Raw genomic sequence first — 20704 nt, 5'->3', positions numbered from 1 at the left:
AGTGTCCTGTACAGGTTTAAATAGTATTTACCTGTGTCCTATACAGGTTTAAATAGTATTTACCTGTGTCCTGTACAGGTTTAAATAGTATTTACCTGTGTCCTATACAGGTTTAAATAGTATTTACCTGTGTCCTGTACAGGTTTAAATAGTATTTACCTGTGTCCTATACAGGTTTAAATAGTATTTACCTGTGTCCTATACAGGTTTAAATAGTATTTACCTGTGTCCTATACAGGTTTAAAATAGTATTTACCTGTGTCCTATACAGGTTTAAATAGTATTTACCTGTGTCCTATACAGGTTTAAATAGTATTTACCTGTGTCCTTGTTACGTCCGTTGTTGAATGAGTGAGACCAAAGCGCAGCGTGGAAACTGTTCATGATACTTTATTAAATGAACACCAAAAAAACAGCAAAATATAAAGGACCGTAAAGTTCTGCAGGGCTATACAGCTACTGCGGAAAAACAAGATCCCACAAACTCAGGTGGAAAACAGGCTGCCTAAGAATGATTCCCAATCAGAGACAACGATAGACAGCTGCCTCTGATTGGGAACCATACCGTCCAACAAAGCAATAGAATGCCCACCCAAATCACACCCTGACCCAACCAATATGATAAATAAACAGGCTCTCTAAGGTCAGGGCATGACAGTCCTATACAGGTTTAAATAGTATTTACCTGTGTCCTATACAGGTTTAAATAGTATTTACCTGTGTCCTGTACAGGTTTAAATAGTATTTAAATGTGTCCTATACAGGTTTAAATAGTATTTACCTGTGTCCTATACAGGTTTAAATAGTATTTACCTGTGTCCTATACAGGTTTAAATAGTATTTACCTGTGTCCTATACAGGTTTAAATAGTATTTACCTGTGTCCTATACAGGTTTAAATAGTATTTACCTGTGTCCTATACAGGTTTAAATAGTATTTACCTGTGTCCTGTACAGGTTTAAATAGTATTTACCTGTGTCCTATACAGGTTTAAATAGTATTTACCTGTGTCCTATACAGGTTTAAATAGTATTTACCTGTGTCCTATACAGGTTTAAATAGTATTTACCTGTGTCCTATACAGGTTTAAATAGTATTTACCTGTGTCCTATACAGGTTAAAATAGTATTTACCTGTGTCCTATACAGGTTTAAATAGTATTTACCTGTTTCCTATACAGGTTTAAATAGTATTTACCTGTGTCCTATACAGGTTTAAAATAGTATTTACCTGTGTCCTATACAGGTTTAAATAGTATTTACCTGTGTCCTGTACAGGTTTAAAATAGTATTTACCTGTGTCCTATACAGGTTTAAATAGTATTTACCTGTGTCCTATACAGGTTTAAATAGTATTTACCTGTGTCCTATACAGGTTTAAACAGTATTTACCTGTGTCCTATACAGGTTTAAATAGTATTTACCTGTGTCCTATACAGGTTTAAATAGTATTTACCTGTGTCCTGTACAGGTTTAAATAGTATTTACCTGTGTCCTATACAGGTTTAAATAGTATTTACCTGTGTCCTATACAGGTTTAAATAGTATTTACCTGTGTCCTGTACAGGTTTAAATAGTATTTACCTGTGTCCTGTACAGGTTTAAATAGTATTTACCTGTGTCCTGTACAGGTTTAAATAGTATTTACCTGTGTCCTGTACAGGTTTAAATAGTATTTACCTGTGTCCTGTACAGGTTTAAATAGTATTTACCTGTGTCCTATACAGGTTTAAATAGTATTTACCTGTGTCCTATACAGGTTTAAATAGTATTTACCTGTGTCCTATACAGGGTTAAATAGTATTTACCTGTGTCCTTGTTACGTCCGTTGTTGAATGAGTGAGACCAAAGCGCAGCGTGGAAACTGTTCATGATACTTTATTAAATGAACACCAAAAAAACAGCAAAATATAAAGGACCGTAAAGTTCTGCAGGGCTATACAGCTACTGCGGAAAAACAAGATCCCACAAAACTCAGGTGGAATACAGGCTGCCTAAGAATGATTCCCAATCAGAGACAACGATAGACAGCTGCCTCTGATTGGGAACCATACCGTCCAACAAAGAAATAGAATGCCCACCCAAATCACACCCTGACCCAACCAATATGATAAATAAACAGGCTCTCTAAGGTCAGGGCATGACAGTCCTATACAGGTTTAAATAGTATTTACCTGTGTCCTATACAGGTTTAAATAGTATTTACCTGTGTCCTGTACAGGTTTAAATAGTATTTACGTGTGTCCTATACAGGTTTAAATAGTATTTACCTGTGTCCTATACAGGTTTAAATAGTATCTACCTGTGTCCTATACAGGTTTAAATAGTATTTACCTGTGTCCTATACAGGTTTAAATAGTATTTACCTGTGTCCTGTACAGGTTTAAATAGTATTTACCTGTGTCCTATACAGGTTTAAATAGTATTTACCTGTGTCCTGTACAGGTTTAAAATAGTATTTACCTGTGTCCTATACAGGTTTAAATAGTATTTACCTGTGTCCTATACAGGTTTAAAATAGTATTTACCTGTGTCCTATACAGGTTTAAATAGTATTTACCTGTGTCCTGTACAGGTTTAAATAGTATTTACCTGTGTCCTATACAGGTTTAAATAGTATTTACCTGTGTCCTGTACAGGTTTAAATAGTATTTACCTGTGTCCTATACAGGTTTAAAATAGTATTTACCTGTGTCCTATACAGGTTTAAATAGTATTTACCTGTGTCCTATACAGGTTTAAATAGTATTTACTTGTGTCCTATACAGGTTTAAATAGTATTTACCTGTGTCCTGTACAGGTTTAAATAGTATTTACCTGTGTCCTGTACAGGTTTAAATAGTATTTACCTGTGTCCTATACAGGTTTAAATAGTATTTACCTGTGTCCTGTACAGGTTTAAATAGTATTTACCTGTGTGCTGTACAGGTTTAAATAGTATTTACAAGTGTCCTATACAGGTTTAAATAGTATCTACCTGTGTCCTATACAGGTTTAAATAGTATTTACCTGTGTCCTATACAGGTTTAAATAGTATTTACCTGTGTCCTATACAGGTTTAAATAGTATTTACCTGTGTCCTGTACAGGTTTAAATAGTATTTACCTGTGTCCTGTACAGGTTTAAATAGTATTTACCTGTGTCCTATACAGGTTTAAATAGTATTTACCTGTGTCCTATACAGGTTTAAATAGTATTTACCTGTGTCCTGTACAGGTTTAAAATAGTATTTACCTGTGTCCTATACAGGTTTAAATAGTATTTACCTGTGTCCTATACAGGTTTAAAATAGTATTTACCTGTGTCCTATACAGGTTTAAATAGTATTTACCTGTGTCCTATACAGGTTTAAATAGTATTTACCTGTGTCCTATACAGGTTTAAATAGTATTTACCTGTGTCCTATACAGGTTTAAATAGTATTTACCTGTGTCCTGTACAGGTTTAAAATAGTATTTACCTGTGTCCTATACAGGTTTAAATAGTATTTACCTGTGTCCTATACAGGTTTAAAATAGTATTTACCTGTGTCCTATACAGGTTTAAATAGTATTTACCTGTGTCCTGTACAGGTTTAAATAGTATTTACCTGTGTCCTATACAGGTTTAAAATAGTATTTACCTGTGTCCTATACAGGTTTAAATAGTATTTACCTGTGTCCTGTACAGGTTTAAAATAGTATTTACCTGTGTCCTATACAGGTTTAAATAGTATTTACCTGTGTCCTGTACAGGTTTAAAATAGTATTTACCTGTGTCCTATACAGGTTTAAATAGTATTTACCTGTGTCCTGTACAGGTTTAAATAGTATTTACCTGTGTCCTATACAGGTTTAAATAGTATTTACCTGTGTCCTATACAGGTTTAAATAGTATTTACCTGTGTCCTGTACAGGTTTAAAATAGTATTTACCTGTGTCCTATACTGGTTTAAATAGTATTTACCTGTGTCCTATACAGGTTTAAATAGTATTTACCTGTGTCCTGTACAGGTTTAAATAGTATTTACCTGTGTCCTGTACAGGTTTAAATAGTATTTACCTGTGTCCTATACAGGTTTAAATAGTATTTACCTGTGTCCTATACAGGTTTAAAATAGTATTTACCTGTGTCCTATACAGGTTTAAATAGTATTTACCTGTGTCCTATACAGGTTTAAATAGTATTTACCTGTGTCCTATACAGGTTTAAATAGTATTTACCTGTGTCCTATACAGGTTTAAATAGTATTTACCTGTGTCCTATACAGGTTCAAATAGTATTTACCTGTGTCCTATACAGGTTTAAATAGTATTTACCTGTGTCCCATGTCTCCACAACCTGCAGAGCAACAGTCAAGCCTTTGCTGCTCTCTAGTGGTGATTCTGGCTCCACTATCGTACTCCATGTGTTGCCATTTGAATGGTTTCTTATTGATAAAAGACATTCATTTATTTGCTTGTTTGATTGACAAAATCAAATAAGTGTTTCTGAGCATCGTAAGGGTTGCAAAATTCCTAGAACCTACAATAAATTCACTGGTTTTCCTGAAATCCCGGTTGGAGGATTCATTGAATCAGGAGGGATAAGCAGGAAATGCCGACTCATCCAACCAGGATTTCTGAAAATCCAGGACATGTGTTTAAAGTTCCTGGATTTTTGCAACCCTAGCCATCATAATGATATTTTGTTTTGCATTATAAATGAACCCCACAGTGTTGCGAGCATTGTGAAGATATGCTTCTAGTTTACAATATACCATATTATGGAGAACACCGCCATAGGTTTTGAAAAGGCTCAGAAAAGGTTATTGTTTTTCTGGGCTCCCGAGTGGTGCAGCGGTCGAAGGCGCTAGAGGCATCACTACAGACCCGGGTTCGATCCCAGGGTATGTTGCAGCTGGCTGCAACTGGGAGACCCATGAGGCGGCGCACAATTGGCTCAGCGTCGTCTGGGTAAGGGGAGGGTTTGACCGGCCAGGAAGTCCTTGTCCCATTGCGCTCTATCTACTCCTTGTGGAGGACCAGGTGCATGCCAAGAAGCAGTGCGGATTGGTGGGGTCCATACGGGAGTTGCAGCGATGGGACAAGACTGTAACTACCAATTGGATATCACGAGAAAGGAGTATTTAATAAATGTTAAAAAGTTATTATTTTCAAGGATGCTAAGATCCTTTGATGTCTGCCTAAAAATGCTCCATATGTTGCATAACAGTGTTTTGGCTAGTGTCTTGTTCTACAGTATGATCTACTGGTGGTAACATCACAACGGATGATGCTAACAAGTTGAACAAAATCATAAAGAAAACTGGTTCTACCATCTGCACCCACCAGGACAATGTAGAGCCCATTCTGGATAAGCAGATCTTCAAGATGCTCAATAGCATAGAGACCAACACCAACCATGGTATCTGCTTGGGGCAACGCAGGGGAATGGCAGACAGATTTATATTAGCTATGAGAAAACCGAATGTTTCCGCAGATCCTTTTTTACCTTATGCTATGAGGCTTTTTAACATTTTTATTTTACTTTGAAATATCCATTGATGATGTCTTGTTTGTGTATTTATTGGTGTTGTACTGTATGTATTAGCTGGTGTAACAACATTTTCCCTTTAAAGGATTATTGAAGTACTATTTTATCTAAACTGACCCTATAGGATCCTTACAGATTAATCACGTAATACTATACCACCACTGATTAATTATACAGCAACAGTATTCTTGTCATAAATGCTTTGTTTCACTGTAAAACAGCATTTGTTGAAATGTGGATTTTGCGAACAGATGTTTTTATTTTCAACACAATACCTTATGTGATGAAACACATTAATACCCAAAGTCACAACCTGGTCTCAGAGCATTTCGTATTATTCTGTACGTCAATCCGAGACACTCTATTTAGGATGAGATGTTACGTTTCGTATGGTATGTATTAATTTGTGGATGTCCATCATCCATTTCATATGATGTACAATATGTTACGGATTTGCTCAACGTACAATATGTTAAGAATTTGCAAAACGTATATGTTAGCTATATATATATATATATATATATATATATATATATATATATATATTATATATATGTTAGCTAGGTGGCTAACGCTAATATTAGCTAGCTGGCTAATGTTAGCTAGGCTAGGGGTTAGGGATAAAGTTAGGAGTTAGGTTAAAGGATTAATGTTAGGGGAAGGTTTAGCTAAAAAGGTTAAGGTTAGGGTCATGGTTAGCTAACATGCTAAGTAGTTGCAAAGTAGCTAAAAGAAGTAAGTAGTTGACAAGTTGCTAATGACCTGAAATGCTAAAGTTGTACGTGATGAGATTCAAACATGCAAACTTTTGGGTTACTCGACGTTCACATTACCCATCCACCCCGACCAACCACCCTCTTTAGTTTTTGCCTTCAGTAACCTTTTGTGTTATGTAACCATCCCAAACGTCGCATATCATACTAATTTGAGTGTCCCGGATTTCCATTTATTATGTTACGTGTAGTCTATGAGACCAGGCTGAAAGACATAGCAAACATATTGTCTCTTTTAACAGGAAAAAGCGAACAAGACTATAGGCCTAATGGCCAACAGCTTGCCTCAGTCACTACCACTCTGCTGGTCATTGTCTCTGTCCTTTCATCTGGACTTTCAAGAGAAAACAAGCGCTGTGGAGGCCAGGATAGTGACTCTGCTCATAGTTGAACTGGGTCTCCTCCGTTTTGCATATGATACGACTATTGAGACTGTTTTTTACGTTATTAATGCACTGTTGTGTTTTTTTCTTCAGCAGTGCACAATGTCTGCCCAGAAGTTTTGTAAGCAACTTTATTTGGACTGTTGATGTTCACAATGCATTCTGGGAACAGAAAATAAGTTGACTGACTTTAGCAAGTAAAAGCATGAACTAGCAAGAATAAGGCAGTGATCTCTGTGATTCATTTCAAAATAATAGACCCTCGATGAAACTGGTACAAAATTATACAAATGGTTGAAATGCATACCAAACGTGGAGTAAGTGCCATGCTGAACAGAGTTGTTTTTTAGGCAAATTGCAATAATTATTGCTCACTGTTTTACCGCCAGGTGATCTCTCATTAAACCGCCAATACAGGCTAAGATCACACGCACTGTGGATTTCAATTGCAATCATTATAGGCAAACATATTACCGCTCCTGCTTAAGCTAGGTCATGTTAACTTAAAGCCTGCTTGTTGAGCAGACTATTGCAGATTCATCGGGTTACACATTTTAAACATTGAAAACTCATTAGTGATCACCTACGAATTTTTTATTTTTAGTTTATGTAATCCATTCATTACAACTTGGCTTAATGAAAAAGGACTATGGTCATTTCTTCCCAAGAGTGAAACATATATTATTCTTGAACTGTCCACATTTGAAATTTGAAACTTAATCGAGCCATTCAGGATTGTCTTATATTTTGTATTCAAATAAAAATGTAGTCTAATAAAGTTAATTTCAGTGGCAGAAATTATATTATATGTTATATTATATAAATTAAATTATAAAATACAAAATAATAGATCTGATATCAATAATGCCACAGATGTTGAGATACTGCAGTGGCTTAGGTTGAAATTAAATGTTTGTTTGATATATACTCCATTATTACAATGAGTATTTTAAATTCATTAATTAAAAGTCTTCTTTTCGACGCTCAAATCGGTCGTCATTCATAAGGGCATAGAGAACATAGAACATAAAGAACTCCACAGAGAACATAAAAAACTCCATAGAGAACTCCATAGAGAACTTCATAAAGAACTCCATAGAGAACATAAAGAACTCCCTAGAGAACATAAAGAACTCCATAGAGAACATAAAGAACTCCATAGAGAACATAAAGAACTCAATAGAGAAAATAAAGAACTCCCTAGAGAACTACATAAATAACTTCATAGAGAACTTCATAAAGAACTCCATAGAGAACATAAAGAACTCCATAGAGAACATAAAGAACTCCATAGAGAACTCCAAAAAGAAATCCATAGAAAACTCCATAGATAACTACATAGAGAACATAAAGAACTCCATAAAGAACTCCATAGACAACTCTATAGAGAACTCTATAGAGAACTCCATAGAGAACTCCATAGAGAACTAAATAGAGAACTCCATAAAATCCCCCCTTAGTATTTTTTTGTATTTTAGTATTATTTAACATTTTGGGATCATTTCCACCCACCTGTAGTGGAGATTATTGTCCATTCTTCTGTAAGGACATTTTCTAGTTTCTCTCTCAGCTAAGACACAGCCTCACTCGCATCTTCAAAGCACTGATGAGGATAGGCATTGAGGCTGGATACGTCTGAAGGTGCACTGTGACTGGAGAGAGACTGATAACCCTGGAGAGAAGGGGGGAGAGACTGAGAGAAATGGAGAGGGAGAGGGAGAGAAATAGCGAGGCAGGCACATGAACACAGACAGACAAAACAGATTGAGAGAATGAATATTTATTTTCAATTATTAATTATTTTTCATATCACTAGCACCTCTAACAAGGCAGTATAGTTAGCTGAATGAAATGGATGTGATCATGTGTGTGTGAGAGCTGCTCCAGCTCAGCACTTCTACTCCTTAGCTCAGCTATCTCCTTCTCTAGTTGCTCCAGGAGTCCTTCAGCTCTCTTTCTCTCTCTTTGTCCTCCACTTCTGCCTGTGCAGAGTGCTTTCAGGACAGAGATAGAGAAGAGAAAGGCTCCATGTTAAGCAGTTCATTCCCTCTAAATTGGAGCCCAGACAGTCTGTTCCGTAGCCTGAAATCAACAACCTGTTTTGTGCTAACATTCATGTTTGGCATGACAAGGAGTGGCAAGCAGTGGAATGTTAGCGCAAACATATTGGTATACCCAGGCTACTTGTTCCCCACAGTGGGGGGCGGTGGGATCGGAGAGTGTGCTTGCTCTCTCACTCTAACCACAATCGCTGTAAATATTGTCAATATTCCGATTAGTATTATAAAATGTTGATTGTATTGATGAATAACATTATCTTAATATTCTAATATGTGGGCTGGATTATTTAAAAAGATAATGAGTAATCTTCAGAGAATATTGATCGTAGATATTCTTTATTCTCTACTGCCACTGAAATTGGTAACTTGTGAATATTAAAATACATAACTCAATTCATAGTTTAATAATTTCGTATATCATCATATCCTCATACCATATTACAAATATGACAATTAACATAATTGGCACATCTTATTTATTCAGGACAATCACCAACAGACATATGTTTGTATCTAGCTCTTAGGCAATATGATACCACAATATCACAGAGCTTATTACCTAAACACCCAACATGTATTCTCAATACTAAACACTGACATGTCTCTCATGACGATCAAATGCCTGGCTGGTGTGTTTGTTCTGCTGCCAGGCCTGGCTGACAGGAAAAGGAAATGATGCGTCTCCTCTGGTCCGTAATACTGTCCTCACATTGACAGACTCCACAGCCTGTTGGAGTTCCGTCTGCCCCTTCTCTCTCTCTCCTGGATTCTCTGCTCGACTTCCAGCTGACTCATCCAAATCAAATCAAATCAAATGCTATTTGTCACATACACATGGTTAACAGATATTAATGTGAGTGTAGCAAAATGCTTGTGCTTCTAGTTCCAACCATGCAGTAATATCTAACAAATGATCTAACAATTTCACAACAACTACAATATACACACAAGTGTAAAGCAATGAATAAGAATATGTATATATGGATGAGCGATGGACAAACAGCATAGGCAAGATGCAGTAGATGCAGACCTCACTACCCTCTGGAGAGCCTTATGGTTGTGGGCGGAGCAGTTGCCGTACCAGGCGGTGATACAGCCCGACAGGATGCTCTCAATTGTGCATCTGTAAAAGTTTGTGAGTGTTTTTGGTAACAAGCCGAATTTCTTCAGCCTCCTGAGGTTGAAGAGGCGCTGCTGAGCCTTCTTTACCACACTGTCTGTGTGAGTGGACCATTTCAGTTTGTCCGTGATGTGTATGCCGAGGAACTAGAAACTTTCCACCTTCTCCACTACTGTCCCGTTGATGTGGATGGGCGCTGCTCCCTCTGCTGTTTCCTGAAGTCCACGATCATCTCATTTGTTTTGTTGACACTGGGTGTGAGGATATTTTCCCGACACCACACTCCCAGGGCCCTCACCTCCTCCCTGTAGGCCGTCTCGTCGTTGTTGGTAATCAAGCATACCACTGTAGTGTTGTCTGCAAACTTGATGATTGAGTTGGAGTTGTGCATGGCCACGCAGTCATGGGTGAACGGGGAGTACAGGAGAGGGCTGAGAACGCACCCTTGTGGGGCCCCAGTGTTGAGGATCAGTGGGGTGGAGATGTTGTTTCCTACCCTCACCACCTGGGGGCGGTCCGTCAGGAAGTCCAGGACCCAGTTGCACACGGCGGGGTCGAGACCCAGGGTCTTGAGCTTAATGACAAGTTTGGAGGGTACTATGGTGTTAAATGCTGAGCTGTAGTCGATGAACAGCATTTTTACATAGGTATTCCCCTTGTCCAGATGAGTTCCTGTAGGTTCATGCTCTACATGCTCTACAACATCCGCAGAGTACGACCCTGCCTCACACAGGAAGTGGCGCAGGTCCTAATCCAGGCACTTGTCATCTCCCGTCTGGATTACTGCAACTCGCTGTTGGCTGGGCTCCCTGCCTGTGCCATTAAACCCCTACAACTCATCCAGAACGCCGCAGCCCGTCTGGTGTTCAACCTTCCCAAGTTCTCTCACGTCACCCCGCTCCTCCGCTCTCTCCACTGGCTTCCAGTTGAAGCTCGCATCCGCTACAAGACCATGGTGCTTGCCTACGGAGCTGTGAGGGGAACGGCACCGCAGTACCTCCAGGCTCTGATCAGGCCCTACACCCAAACAAGGGCACTGCGTTCATCCACCTCTGGCCTGCTCGCCTCCCTACCACTGAGGAAGTACAGTTCCCGCTCAGCCCAGTCAAAACTGTTCGCTGCTCTGGCCCCCCAATGGTGGAACAAACTCCCTCACGACGCCAGGACAGCGGAGTCAATCACCACCTTCCGGAGACACCTGAAACCCCACCTCTTCAAGGAATACCTAGGATAGGATAAAGTAATCCTTCTCACCCCCCCCCTTAAATGATTTAGATGCACTATTGTAAAGTGGCTGTTCCACTGGATGTCAGAAGGTGAATTCACCAATTTGTAAGTCGCTCTGGATAAGAGTGTCTGCTAAATGACTTACATGTAAATGTAAATGAGTTAGGGCAGTGTGATTGCGATTGCGTCGTCTGTGGACCTATTGGGGCGGTAAGAAAATTGGAGTGGGTCTAGGGTGTCAGGTAGAGTGAAGGTGATATGGTCCTTGACTAGTCTCTCAAAGCACTTCATGATGACGGAAGTGAGTGCTATGGGGTGATAGTCATTTAGCTCAGTTACCTTAGCTTTCTTGGGAACAGGAACAATGGTGGCCCTCTTGAAGCATGTGGGAACAGGAGACTGGGATAAGGATTGATTATGTCCGTAAACACACCAGTCAGATGGTCTGCGCATGCTCTAAGAACACGGCGAGGGATGCCGTCTGGGCCAGCAGCCTTGCAAGGGTTAACACGTTTAAATGTTTTACTCATGTTGGCTGCAGTGAAGGAGAGCCTGCTGGTTTTGGTAGCCGGCCGTGTCGGTGGCACTGTATTATCCTCAAAGTTGAGCAAAGAAGTTGTTTAGTTTGTCTGGGTGCGAGACATCGTGGTCCGAGACGGGGCTGGTTTTTTTTTGTAGTCCGTGGTTGACTGTAGACCCTGCCACATACCTCTCGTGTCTGAGCCGTTGAATTGTGACGCTACTTTGTCTCTATCCCCAGCTGACTCTATGGAGAACAAAGTCTTTATTGAATAACAATCTTGTTCTTTCAGTCTTCTTGTTGTCACGTTCTGACCTTTATTTCCTTTGTTTTGTATTTATTTAGTATGGTCAGGGCGTGATTTGGGTGGGCAGTCTATGTTTGATTTTCTATGATTTGGGATTTCTATGTTTCGGCCTAGTATGGTTCTCAATCAGAGGCAGGTGTCATTAGTTGTCTCTGAATGAGAATCATACTTAGGTAGCCTGGGTTGCACTGTTTGTTTGTGGGTGATTGTCTATGTTGATGGCTTGTTTCAGCGCAGCTCGCATTAGCTTCACGGTTGTTTAAAAAAAAAAAATGTATAGTGTTTCTGTGTTCAGTTCTTTCTTTTATTAAACATTCAACATGAACACATACCACGCCGCATTTTGGTCCTCCGATCCTTCTCGCCTCTCCTCTTCAGATGAAGAGGAGGACGACTGTGACACCTGTCAGGATGAATTATATTATTACCCATGCCCAGCATCTTAGTCCCACTACATCCTTAGTCCCACTACATCCTTAGTCCCACTTAAAAATAATATCATGTACATAATATCATCTACATTGTAAAGGTGAATGATTATCCCTAACCACTTTCGCTTTTTATTAGGTAGCCTAAGCTTGTGCTAGTCGGAACGACTCATAGGAGCAGGAGTCTATCTCCTGTTTCTGTGGTGTGAGGCAGCTTGATGTGCAAGTACACCCCCTAGACAGGACGCTAGTCTATCTCTTGTTTCCGTAATGTGAGGCAGCTTGATGTACAAGTACACCCCTTAGACAGAAGTTAGTCTATCACAGGGTCGTACCCCCCCCTTCTATCTCCTAAATGCTGAGTGCCAAGCAACAGCAAGAGGAGTTTAGACTAAACTATAGACTTGTAAATGGGCATTTATAATGATAATAAGGTTAAATATTAAACAGCAGCACAGTTTTCTGAATTTACTCTGAGAATGTTTCATATGCATATCAGTGAGACTTTGACTGATAAACACATGTGATTTAGCTTCACCCTTTTACTGGCAATACTGAACATAGTCATCAAACTGGTTAACCAGTAGGGTCCCCTGGTAAATATGGACCTAAACTATGGTTCCTACACTGTAACAGCAATATGCATGTTCCATAAGAAAAATCTAGGGGTGTATTCACTAGGAACCAAGGTGTGAGTCAAGTTAATATACTATAATAAATGTTGAAACGTTTCCATATTTTCGATCATGTTTGCCTTCACAATTAGTGAAGTGTTCATTTTACACAGGATAGTACTATTATTTTGAAGGAAGAAATAAAAACCACGAACCGGAAGTGCTTCGTTACTGTTGTAGTGGTCACAACACCGAGCCGAAAATCGCACTGTCAACGTCAGACAAACACCCCCCAAAAATTGATTATAAGACTGCTTAGAAAAACGTTAGAAATATGGACGACGACGTGTTGACAACTTTGAAAATATTGATAATTGGTGAGAGTGGTGTCGGCAAGTCAAGGTAAGATAGTATTTTTTGTTGTTGAAGTTTTGCTCATTACAGGAAGGCTATTTAACCTAGTAACGTTATCTTGAGCTAACCTTAGCTACACTATGTAACTTTTCTTAGCTAACGCTAGCTGTATAACCAGCTGCATCCGTTTGTCCTTTTGAATTGGGAATAAAAATATATTTCCTACACTTGCTTTTTTATCATCTTACTTGATGATTATTTAAATATTTGCAGGTAAGTTGCTAGCTACGTGTTAGTTATCTTTGTCTAGTAGAACCAGTATCTGCTGGGTAAACGAAACGACGAGTAGCTTTCTGGGTACAGAGGAGATCTTGTCACATCCTTCTCGTTTGCCCAGATACCGGTCGATCTACAAGCTAGCTATCTGGAGTTGGTGGTATGTGGCAAACCCACCCCAGCCCTTGTTAGTTAGCTAACTAAATCGTTTTCATAGGTTGTGGGCTAGGTAGGCTATATCTGGTGTGTCAGTGTTAAAATGCCTGCTCTCAGACGTTGTGTTTCCCCTCTGTATCCCAAACAGTCTTCTCCTGAGATTCACAGACGATACTTTTGACCCAGACCTGGCAGCAACCATAGGTAAGTCCTAAAGGAGTATGCCCCAGTGCACTGTTAATGGGAAGAGGCAAACACAGCATTCCCACTCTTAACAGCCGTTTTGACACCGTTGCTAGGCCTATGTGACAATGGAATATGGAATATCTCACATATTTATGGGTCACCACTTGAGTCTGCTCCTGCCTCCCTCTTTTTGACACAGGTGTGGATTTCAAAGTAAAAACAATTGCAGTGGATGGGAATAGTGCCAAGCTTGCTATTTGGGTAAGTGTATGAAAATGTAATGTATCATCATTCAAATCTAAGCTCTTTCACTGTAATTCGGTAGATTTTTCTAAGGTGTGGCCAACGTACTCTGTGAAGTGAACATCAGGAAATTCACATTCTTAAAGGGACAGTCTGCAGTGCAAACTGCCACCTGCCAGTGTTTTGGTAAATAACGGATGGTGAACCAGTATCTGTGTGTTTTAGACCTCTCTAATGCCCAGAAAGCTCTGACTCAGACTCTCATTCACCAGCTCTGCAAGCATTATAATGTAAAAATATGTTTATCACCAAATAAGGAGTTTCACTGAGCAGCGGTTTTTCATTTACGCCGTTATGGCTGGTATGTACTTCCAACAAAGGTCCAAATAAATATTGTACAAGCAACCGAACAATGCCTGTTGTAGTCTTCTGACCTGTGACCTTTCACAGTTGCAAGTATGTTTTTAATTATTTTTATTTTTTAAAACTTTTTGTTGGAAGTACATACCAGTTGTAATGGGAGTAAATTAAGATAGTTGCTCAACGAAACTCCATATTTGGTGATAAACAAATATTTTGACATTTGTTGAATCAGAGCTTTCTGGGTGTTTTTATAACGCACAGATACTTGTTCAGCCATGGAAAAATATATCCACTCTCAACATCATAGACACAGCTATGGACTGACCATCTATGGTATCAAAATTTAGTTTTGAGGCTAAACAGTGTTTTTGTTGTTGTTTACAATTACATTGTTTAACAACATTCACTTTGTTCGGGTGTTTTAAAAGACACTGGAAAAACATGTGTTTGTTTGGCTCAAACATTAAGGTTGTTTCAGCAGGCACAAAAAAAGGTTTTGAAAATGAGTCGATACGCGCATTTGGATTTCGTCTGTCCAAACCAGACGCGAACAGTACATGCTGGTTAAAATATGACCCTGAACCAATTCTTTTGGGTGCAGGTTCAAAATACATATGAAACATTAATGGACGTTTGGCTAACTAGATGTTGCTAGCTAGTTTGACCCGGGGGTTGGACATTGGGTTGTTGTTTTACCTGAAATGCAAATGGTCATTTTCTGATTATTTTATGCAAACATGACTGTCCTTGGGTCCATGTTGTTGTACATTCAGATAGGTTACCTCCTAAGTTTCAGAACGTTTGTTCCTTTCCTGCCTCCTGAACACATCCCAATATGTTCTATTTCAGAAGAACTACATACAGTGCCTTCCGAAAGTATTCACACCCCTTGACCTTTTACACATTTTGTGTTACAGCCTGAGTTTTAAATTGATACTTTGTCACTAGCCTACTAAATAATGTCAAAGTGGAATTATGTGAGTCATTAAGTATTCAACCCATTTGTTATAGCAAGCCTAAATCAGCTCAGGAATAAACATTTGCTTAACAAGTCACAATATGTTGCGTGGACTCACTCTGTGTGCAATAATATTGTTTAAAATGATTTTTGAATGACTCATCTCTGTTTTTTTTATTTTACCTTTATTTAACTAGGCAAGTCAGTTAAGAACAAATTCTTATTTTCAATGATGGCTTAGGAACAGTGGGTTAACTGCCTGTTTAATTTAAAAAATAAAAATAATGTGCAAATATTGTACAATCCAGGTGTGGAAAGCTCTGAGAGACTTTACCCAGAAAGACTCACAGCTGTAATCACTGCCAAAGGTGGCTCTAACATGTGTTGACTCAGGGGGTTGAATACTTGAATACAAGATAGTGTAGATGGTTGACAACCATTTATCACCTTGTAACACGACAAAATGTGGAAGAAGTTAAGGTGTGACTCCTCCTTTCTGAAGGCACCGTAGAACAGCTTGTTCAAGGATAGGGCTGCAAGCACCATGGGATTGCACCATGAGATGGTGCTATTGTCTAATGTGTCACATAGAGAAGCTATGACAGCGGAAGGTTGGCCTCCCAAAGTGAAATCCACGACCCTGGCAGGACCTGGGAAGATTGACATGTTTTAGTATTTACTAAATGTGAAGCTCTTCATAGTCTCATCAAATTTTGATAATTGTGACTCATCAAAAAAAAAAAAAAATACAATTTCATAAACTAATTGAAAAGGTTGTTATAATTCCTATCCATAATGCTGCATGTTGATACTCTCTACGAAGTGAATTCCTCTTGACGCTGGCATGGCATGGGTAACAGTTTCTGTGTTCAGTGCTGAAAATTAACACACTGCTTTCTCTCATTGACGCCGGTTGTTGTTGTTGACTTTTGGGCCTGTTAGGACACAGCCGGACAGGAGAGGTTCCGGACCCTGACGCCCAGCTACTACCGTGGTGCACAGGGAGTCATACTGGGTGAGTGTTTGTTTGACCAACAGTGAGGAACATATATTTTCACGTCTGGAGCCGTATGTACTAAACATTCTGCTCTAGGGTCAGGTTCCTCCTGGCCATACGATCTTAGACATTATGATGTAAAATTACAAAGCAGTCATATTCTGAGAAGTCCCTGCCTATTTCAAATACTCTATTCAACTCACATTCTCAATTCTGAACCTCTAGTACTGTGGACCTCCACAGTATGATTTCAGTACCCCCCCCACCCCCCCTGCGTTTGTATATCACATTTTAATTGTAGATATGGATAAGGTACAGACACTGTTAATCTCCTCTTTTTTGCTGTTAGTGTACGATGTCACTAAACGTGACACGTTCACGAGGCTGGAGAACTGGCTGAACGAACTGGAGACGTACTGCACACGGAACGACCTCGTCAAAATGCTGGTTGGGAACAAGATTGATAAGGAGGTGGGTGTCCCAGTGCATTGTGGGTCATACCTGTCCGGCATGAATTTGTCTTTTCAGCTGCGCTTCTCTTATATTGTCACCTAGCTGCCATTGTCTCCAGTGTTGGATGCAACAAATGCAACAAATAAAGTCATATCACTTAGCAATGTTTCGTGTTGCTGGTATTGTACCTGATGTCGTCACACATTCCACAGGCTGACAGGCTAACACCTGTTATGTGAACCCATTGTTGAATTTGACAGTTCTGTTTTTTTTGTTTCAGGAAAACCGTGTAGTTGACCGAAACGAAGGTCTTAAGTTCGCAAGGAAACACTCCATGCTTTTTATTGGTAAGTTCTTGGGTCTTTGTAAAAATAGCTGGGCGTCTGAGTAAAATAACCCGGATACTCAAGTTAATGGGGTCCACTACTTAAAGATTTCTTTCACCGTTTGGTGAGTAAATACCAGTTGAAGACTTGCTTTTACAACAAGTGTGCAGACTCTTGAATTCGGGCACAGATGTCATCCTGTAACTCTCCATTTGACATTCCTAATCTCCACTGTCAGCACAACACTGAAGGATGCAGCCCTTCCAGGAGAACTGGATTACGATCGCAAATCTGCAGTCAATCATCTATCAAACCTCATGTCTACATGTGTTTCTATTTCCCAGCTCCAATCGCCTCCTGAAATTAGGTTATAGCATTTCTGAAGACTTTCCATTTTAGAATGACTAAATTAAAGGTTTTGAAAAGGGTTTATGGAAAAGGGTAATGTTTTTGTTTCTATGTGCCGTGTAGGCTACACAGTGCCCAGTGTGTGTGTGTACACACACACACACACACAACTTTTTCTTGATGTGAACATTCATATTTTATGAACGCTAAATGTGTATGTCTACACATGTCAATCTAAATTTCCCAAATCAAGATCATCATATGTCAGAAAATCAACAGAGTAAAGATATCTCCTTAGAAAATGACCTTCATGTATGGACTGGGTGAATCAGACATCACTCTCGTGGTGAAGGAATCCATCCCAGTCCGATGTTGTAATGGCACTTGTCATGCACATATTTTGATGCATTAAAACAATCAGCTACTGGGACTTGGAACTGAAATGGTCTGAAAACGTATACCCACTGTCACTTTTGCTCCCATTTTATTCAAAACAGACCCTGAAATAGTTTTGAAGTGAGTTTTTGTTGTTGTTGCATCCCCCTTAACACAAATATCACACTAATGTGCCCTTCCACTTTGCTAGAGGCCAGTGCTAAAACGCGGGATGGTGTCCAGTGTGCCTTCGAGGAGCTGGTGGAGAAGATTCTCCAGACTCCAGGGCTTTGGGAAAGCAATGCCCAGCCCCAGGGTGTTCAGCTGGGGGACCAGGAGCAGCGCGGGGCTGGAGGCTGTGGAGGATATTGTTCCGTACTGTAAACCTGGAACCAACCCAAATGGCATACTGGAAACCTGAACCTGAGAAGGATATTAAGAGTCCGTTAATGTACTGTGTGTGTTTATATACTGAGTCACGGCAAGGGTTCATCTGCACTTTCCGATGTCTCGGTACAAAGGGACTTTGCGGTTTGCACTCTTCCTGTACCGCCAGCCAGTTGTCACAGTGCGTCGTGTTGAGAACACAGTTGATTTTCATCATGTGTAAAATATCACGCTTAAAGGAGGTACATTTTGTTTTATCTATCAAGTTTGTTAACCACACCAAGTGACTTATACGTCTTGTCGATCACATCATGGTGAAACGGGGAATGTCTTCTCTACAATATATTTAGTAACTTCTGCTACACGTTTATGCAATCCGTTATGAATAGGATCATTGCGTCATGTCAAATACCCACCAAGTTATACCGCAAATACATTTGCTATTTATGTCGTTTTCTACTCGATGAGTAGATCTGCATGCCTTAACTATGGTTACCGTAGGACCAATAGATGAAGGTAGAGTCCTTCAATGAGGGGTGGGGCTTCAGACCTTCCACGCGCCTTCACTTTGTCCTAGCTAGTGTTTTGTAGGCCTATAACACCCCCCCCCACCCCCACCCCATAAGCACTTCGTAACAGCTGACAGGCGTTCATCACCACGCATTGTGCGCCTAGTCATAGACAGACATCCATTTAACGTGGAAGAAGTGTGTACGCTTCAAACGTATCCCACTGGTTGACAACCAATTGTAAATTATTTTTATCCCCTTCCATTTTATTTACTTGGTGATTTCTCTATTCCAAGCTGTTAAATATTTTATATTTTCTTCCACTTTTTATTTCCTGATGTGGGAACATGCATGCAATGTTTTACGTCTTCGTAACAACAGTCCAGGTGGCCTTGATACAGCCTAGTGATGTGCTTATCCATAGCTGTTACTGGCTCAAGTTGAAGGGGGGGAAAAAGTTAACAGTTTATTAAATCTAATGCAAAATAAAGTTATTTTTTTCTCTTACAAAAAGAAATCAAACTTGGTTTCATTCTGACTTTTCAATCAAGCACGCCTTCTTATTACATAACGTTAGTTCAAGCATGCTTATGGATGTTCAGTGTATCCCGTGGTCTGGAGAAGGGATGCATTTACATGGATCAGCCCAACAGGTTTCTCTCATGTCTGTTGTTAAATGGTGCCCTCCGTAACATATTACACACAGTCATGTCACACTACACGTACATGCAAAAACTCATTGTCGAGACAGATTTCAGTCTGTATATCTGTAGCAAGATATACATTATGTTGGTTGCATGTTTTGCTATTTGAATTTTAAATAATTATCCTGTTTTATTTGTTGTGTCTTCAGTTTTTGTCTGACCTTTTTTAAAAAGTGGGCTTGTTTTCCATCTGAATCACCTTATGAATATCTATACCATAACATTCAAATGACACTTGTAAGTGGTGTTGTGCTCGGTCATGACATGGACAGTTTGTATTATTTCAAACTGAAATAAAAGACAACGGGAAGAAATGTTCTGGTTTTTAGTTTGGTGTTCGAGTTGCCTCGAGAGCACTGTTTCTCTACTGCAATAGGCTATTTTTACGAGCTGAATGTTTGTGGGAATGCGCATACCGGTATTCTTTAACTATTTGCTTTCTTATGGTAATCATATCTTTAATACAGTCCAAAGGTCCTTTTATTTGTTGAACTGTATTGAATGTCAATGTTAGCTATACCTAACCAAACTACAGCATGAATTCATCAGGGCATGGACTCTACAAGGTATCAAAAGTGTTCCACAGGGGTGCTGGCCCATGTGTCAAGTTGGCTGGATGTCCTTTAGGTGGTGGACCATTCTTGACACACACGGGAACATTCAGAATGTTATTTGATTTGAAACTGTTGAGCAAGAAATCCAGCAGCATTGCAGTTCTTGTCACAAACCTGGTGCACCTGGCACCTACTTCCATACCCTGTTCAAAGGCACTTAAATATGTTGTCTTGCACATTCACCCCCTGAATGGCACACATACACAATCCATGTCTCCAGGCTTAAAAATCCTTCTTTAACATGTCTCCTCCTCTTCATCTACACTGATTGAAGTGGATTTAACAAGTGACACCAATAAGGGATCATAGCTTTCACCTGGTCAGTCTATGTCATGGAAAGAGAAGTGTTCATAATGTTTTGTCCACTCATTGGATAGACGTGAGAGACTTTCCTGAGAAACTTCTACGGATCTAGCTCAACATGCAAGACTTTGAACACACTACTCATGATGTCACCAAAGCATGCGAAAGGGGCCAGTGGGATGCTACTAAGCTGTGTTTTAGGGTATC

General features: G+C 39.6%; 1 protein-coding gene across 1 annotated transcript; it reads left to right on the top strand.

Moving 5' to 3' along the window:
* The first annotated feature begins 13184 nt into the window (after nucleotides 1-13184).
* LOC135558380 (ras-related protein Rab-18-B) lies at nucleotides 13185-19894 on the top strand. The gene is made up of 7 exons (XM_064992141.1): nucleotides 13185-13347; nucleotides 13880-13935; nucleotides 14117-14178; nucleotides 16424-16496; nucleotides 16828-16949; nucleotides 17212-17278; nucleotides 18192-19894. The coding sequence occupies exons 1-7, from the start codon at nucleotides 13280-13282 to the stop codon at nucleotides 18362-18364; spliced, it is 621 nt and encodes a 206-aa protein (XP_064848213.1). The 5' UTR covers nucleotides 13185-13279; the 3' UTR covers nucleotides 18365-19894.
* Nucleotides 19895-20704: the final 810 nt, after the last annotated feature.

The sequence above is a fragment of the Oncorhynchus masou genome, chromosome 17 (genome assembly GCF_036934945.1).
Source record: "Oncorhynchus masou masou isolate Uvic2021 chromosome 17, UVic_Omas_1.1, whole genome shotgun sequence".
NCBI lineage: Eukaryota > Metazoa > Chordata > Actinopteri > Salmoniformes > Salmonidae > Oncorhynchus > Oncorhynchus masou.
This window is presented reverse-complemented; position numbering and strand designations above follow the sequence as displayed.

Bases quoted from the DNA above. Each gene is read 5' to 3' on its own strand.
- LOC135558380 (XM_064992141.1), top strand. From the start codon at position 13,280: ATGGACGACGACGTGTTGACAACTTTGAAAATATTGATAATTGGTGAG. The intron at 13,348-13,879 runs GTAAGATAGTAT...TATCCCAAACAG, and splicing joins AGTGGTGTCGGCAAGTCAAG to TCTTCTCCTGAGATTCACAG. The intron at 16,497-16,827 runs GTGAGTGTTTGT...TTTTGCTGTTAG, and splicing joins TGCACAGGGAGTCATACTGG to TGTACGATGTCACTAAACGT.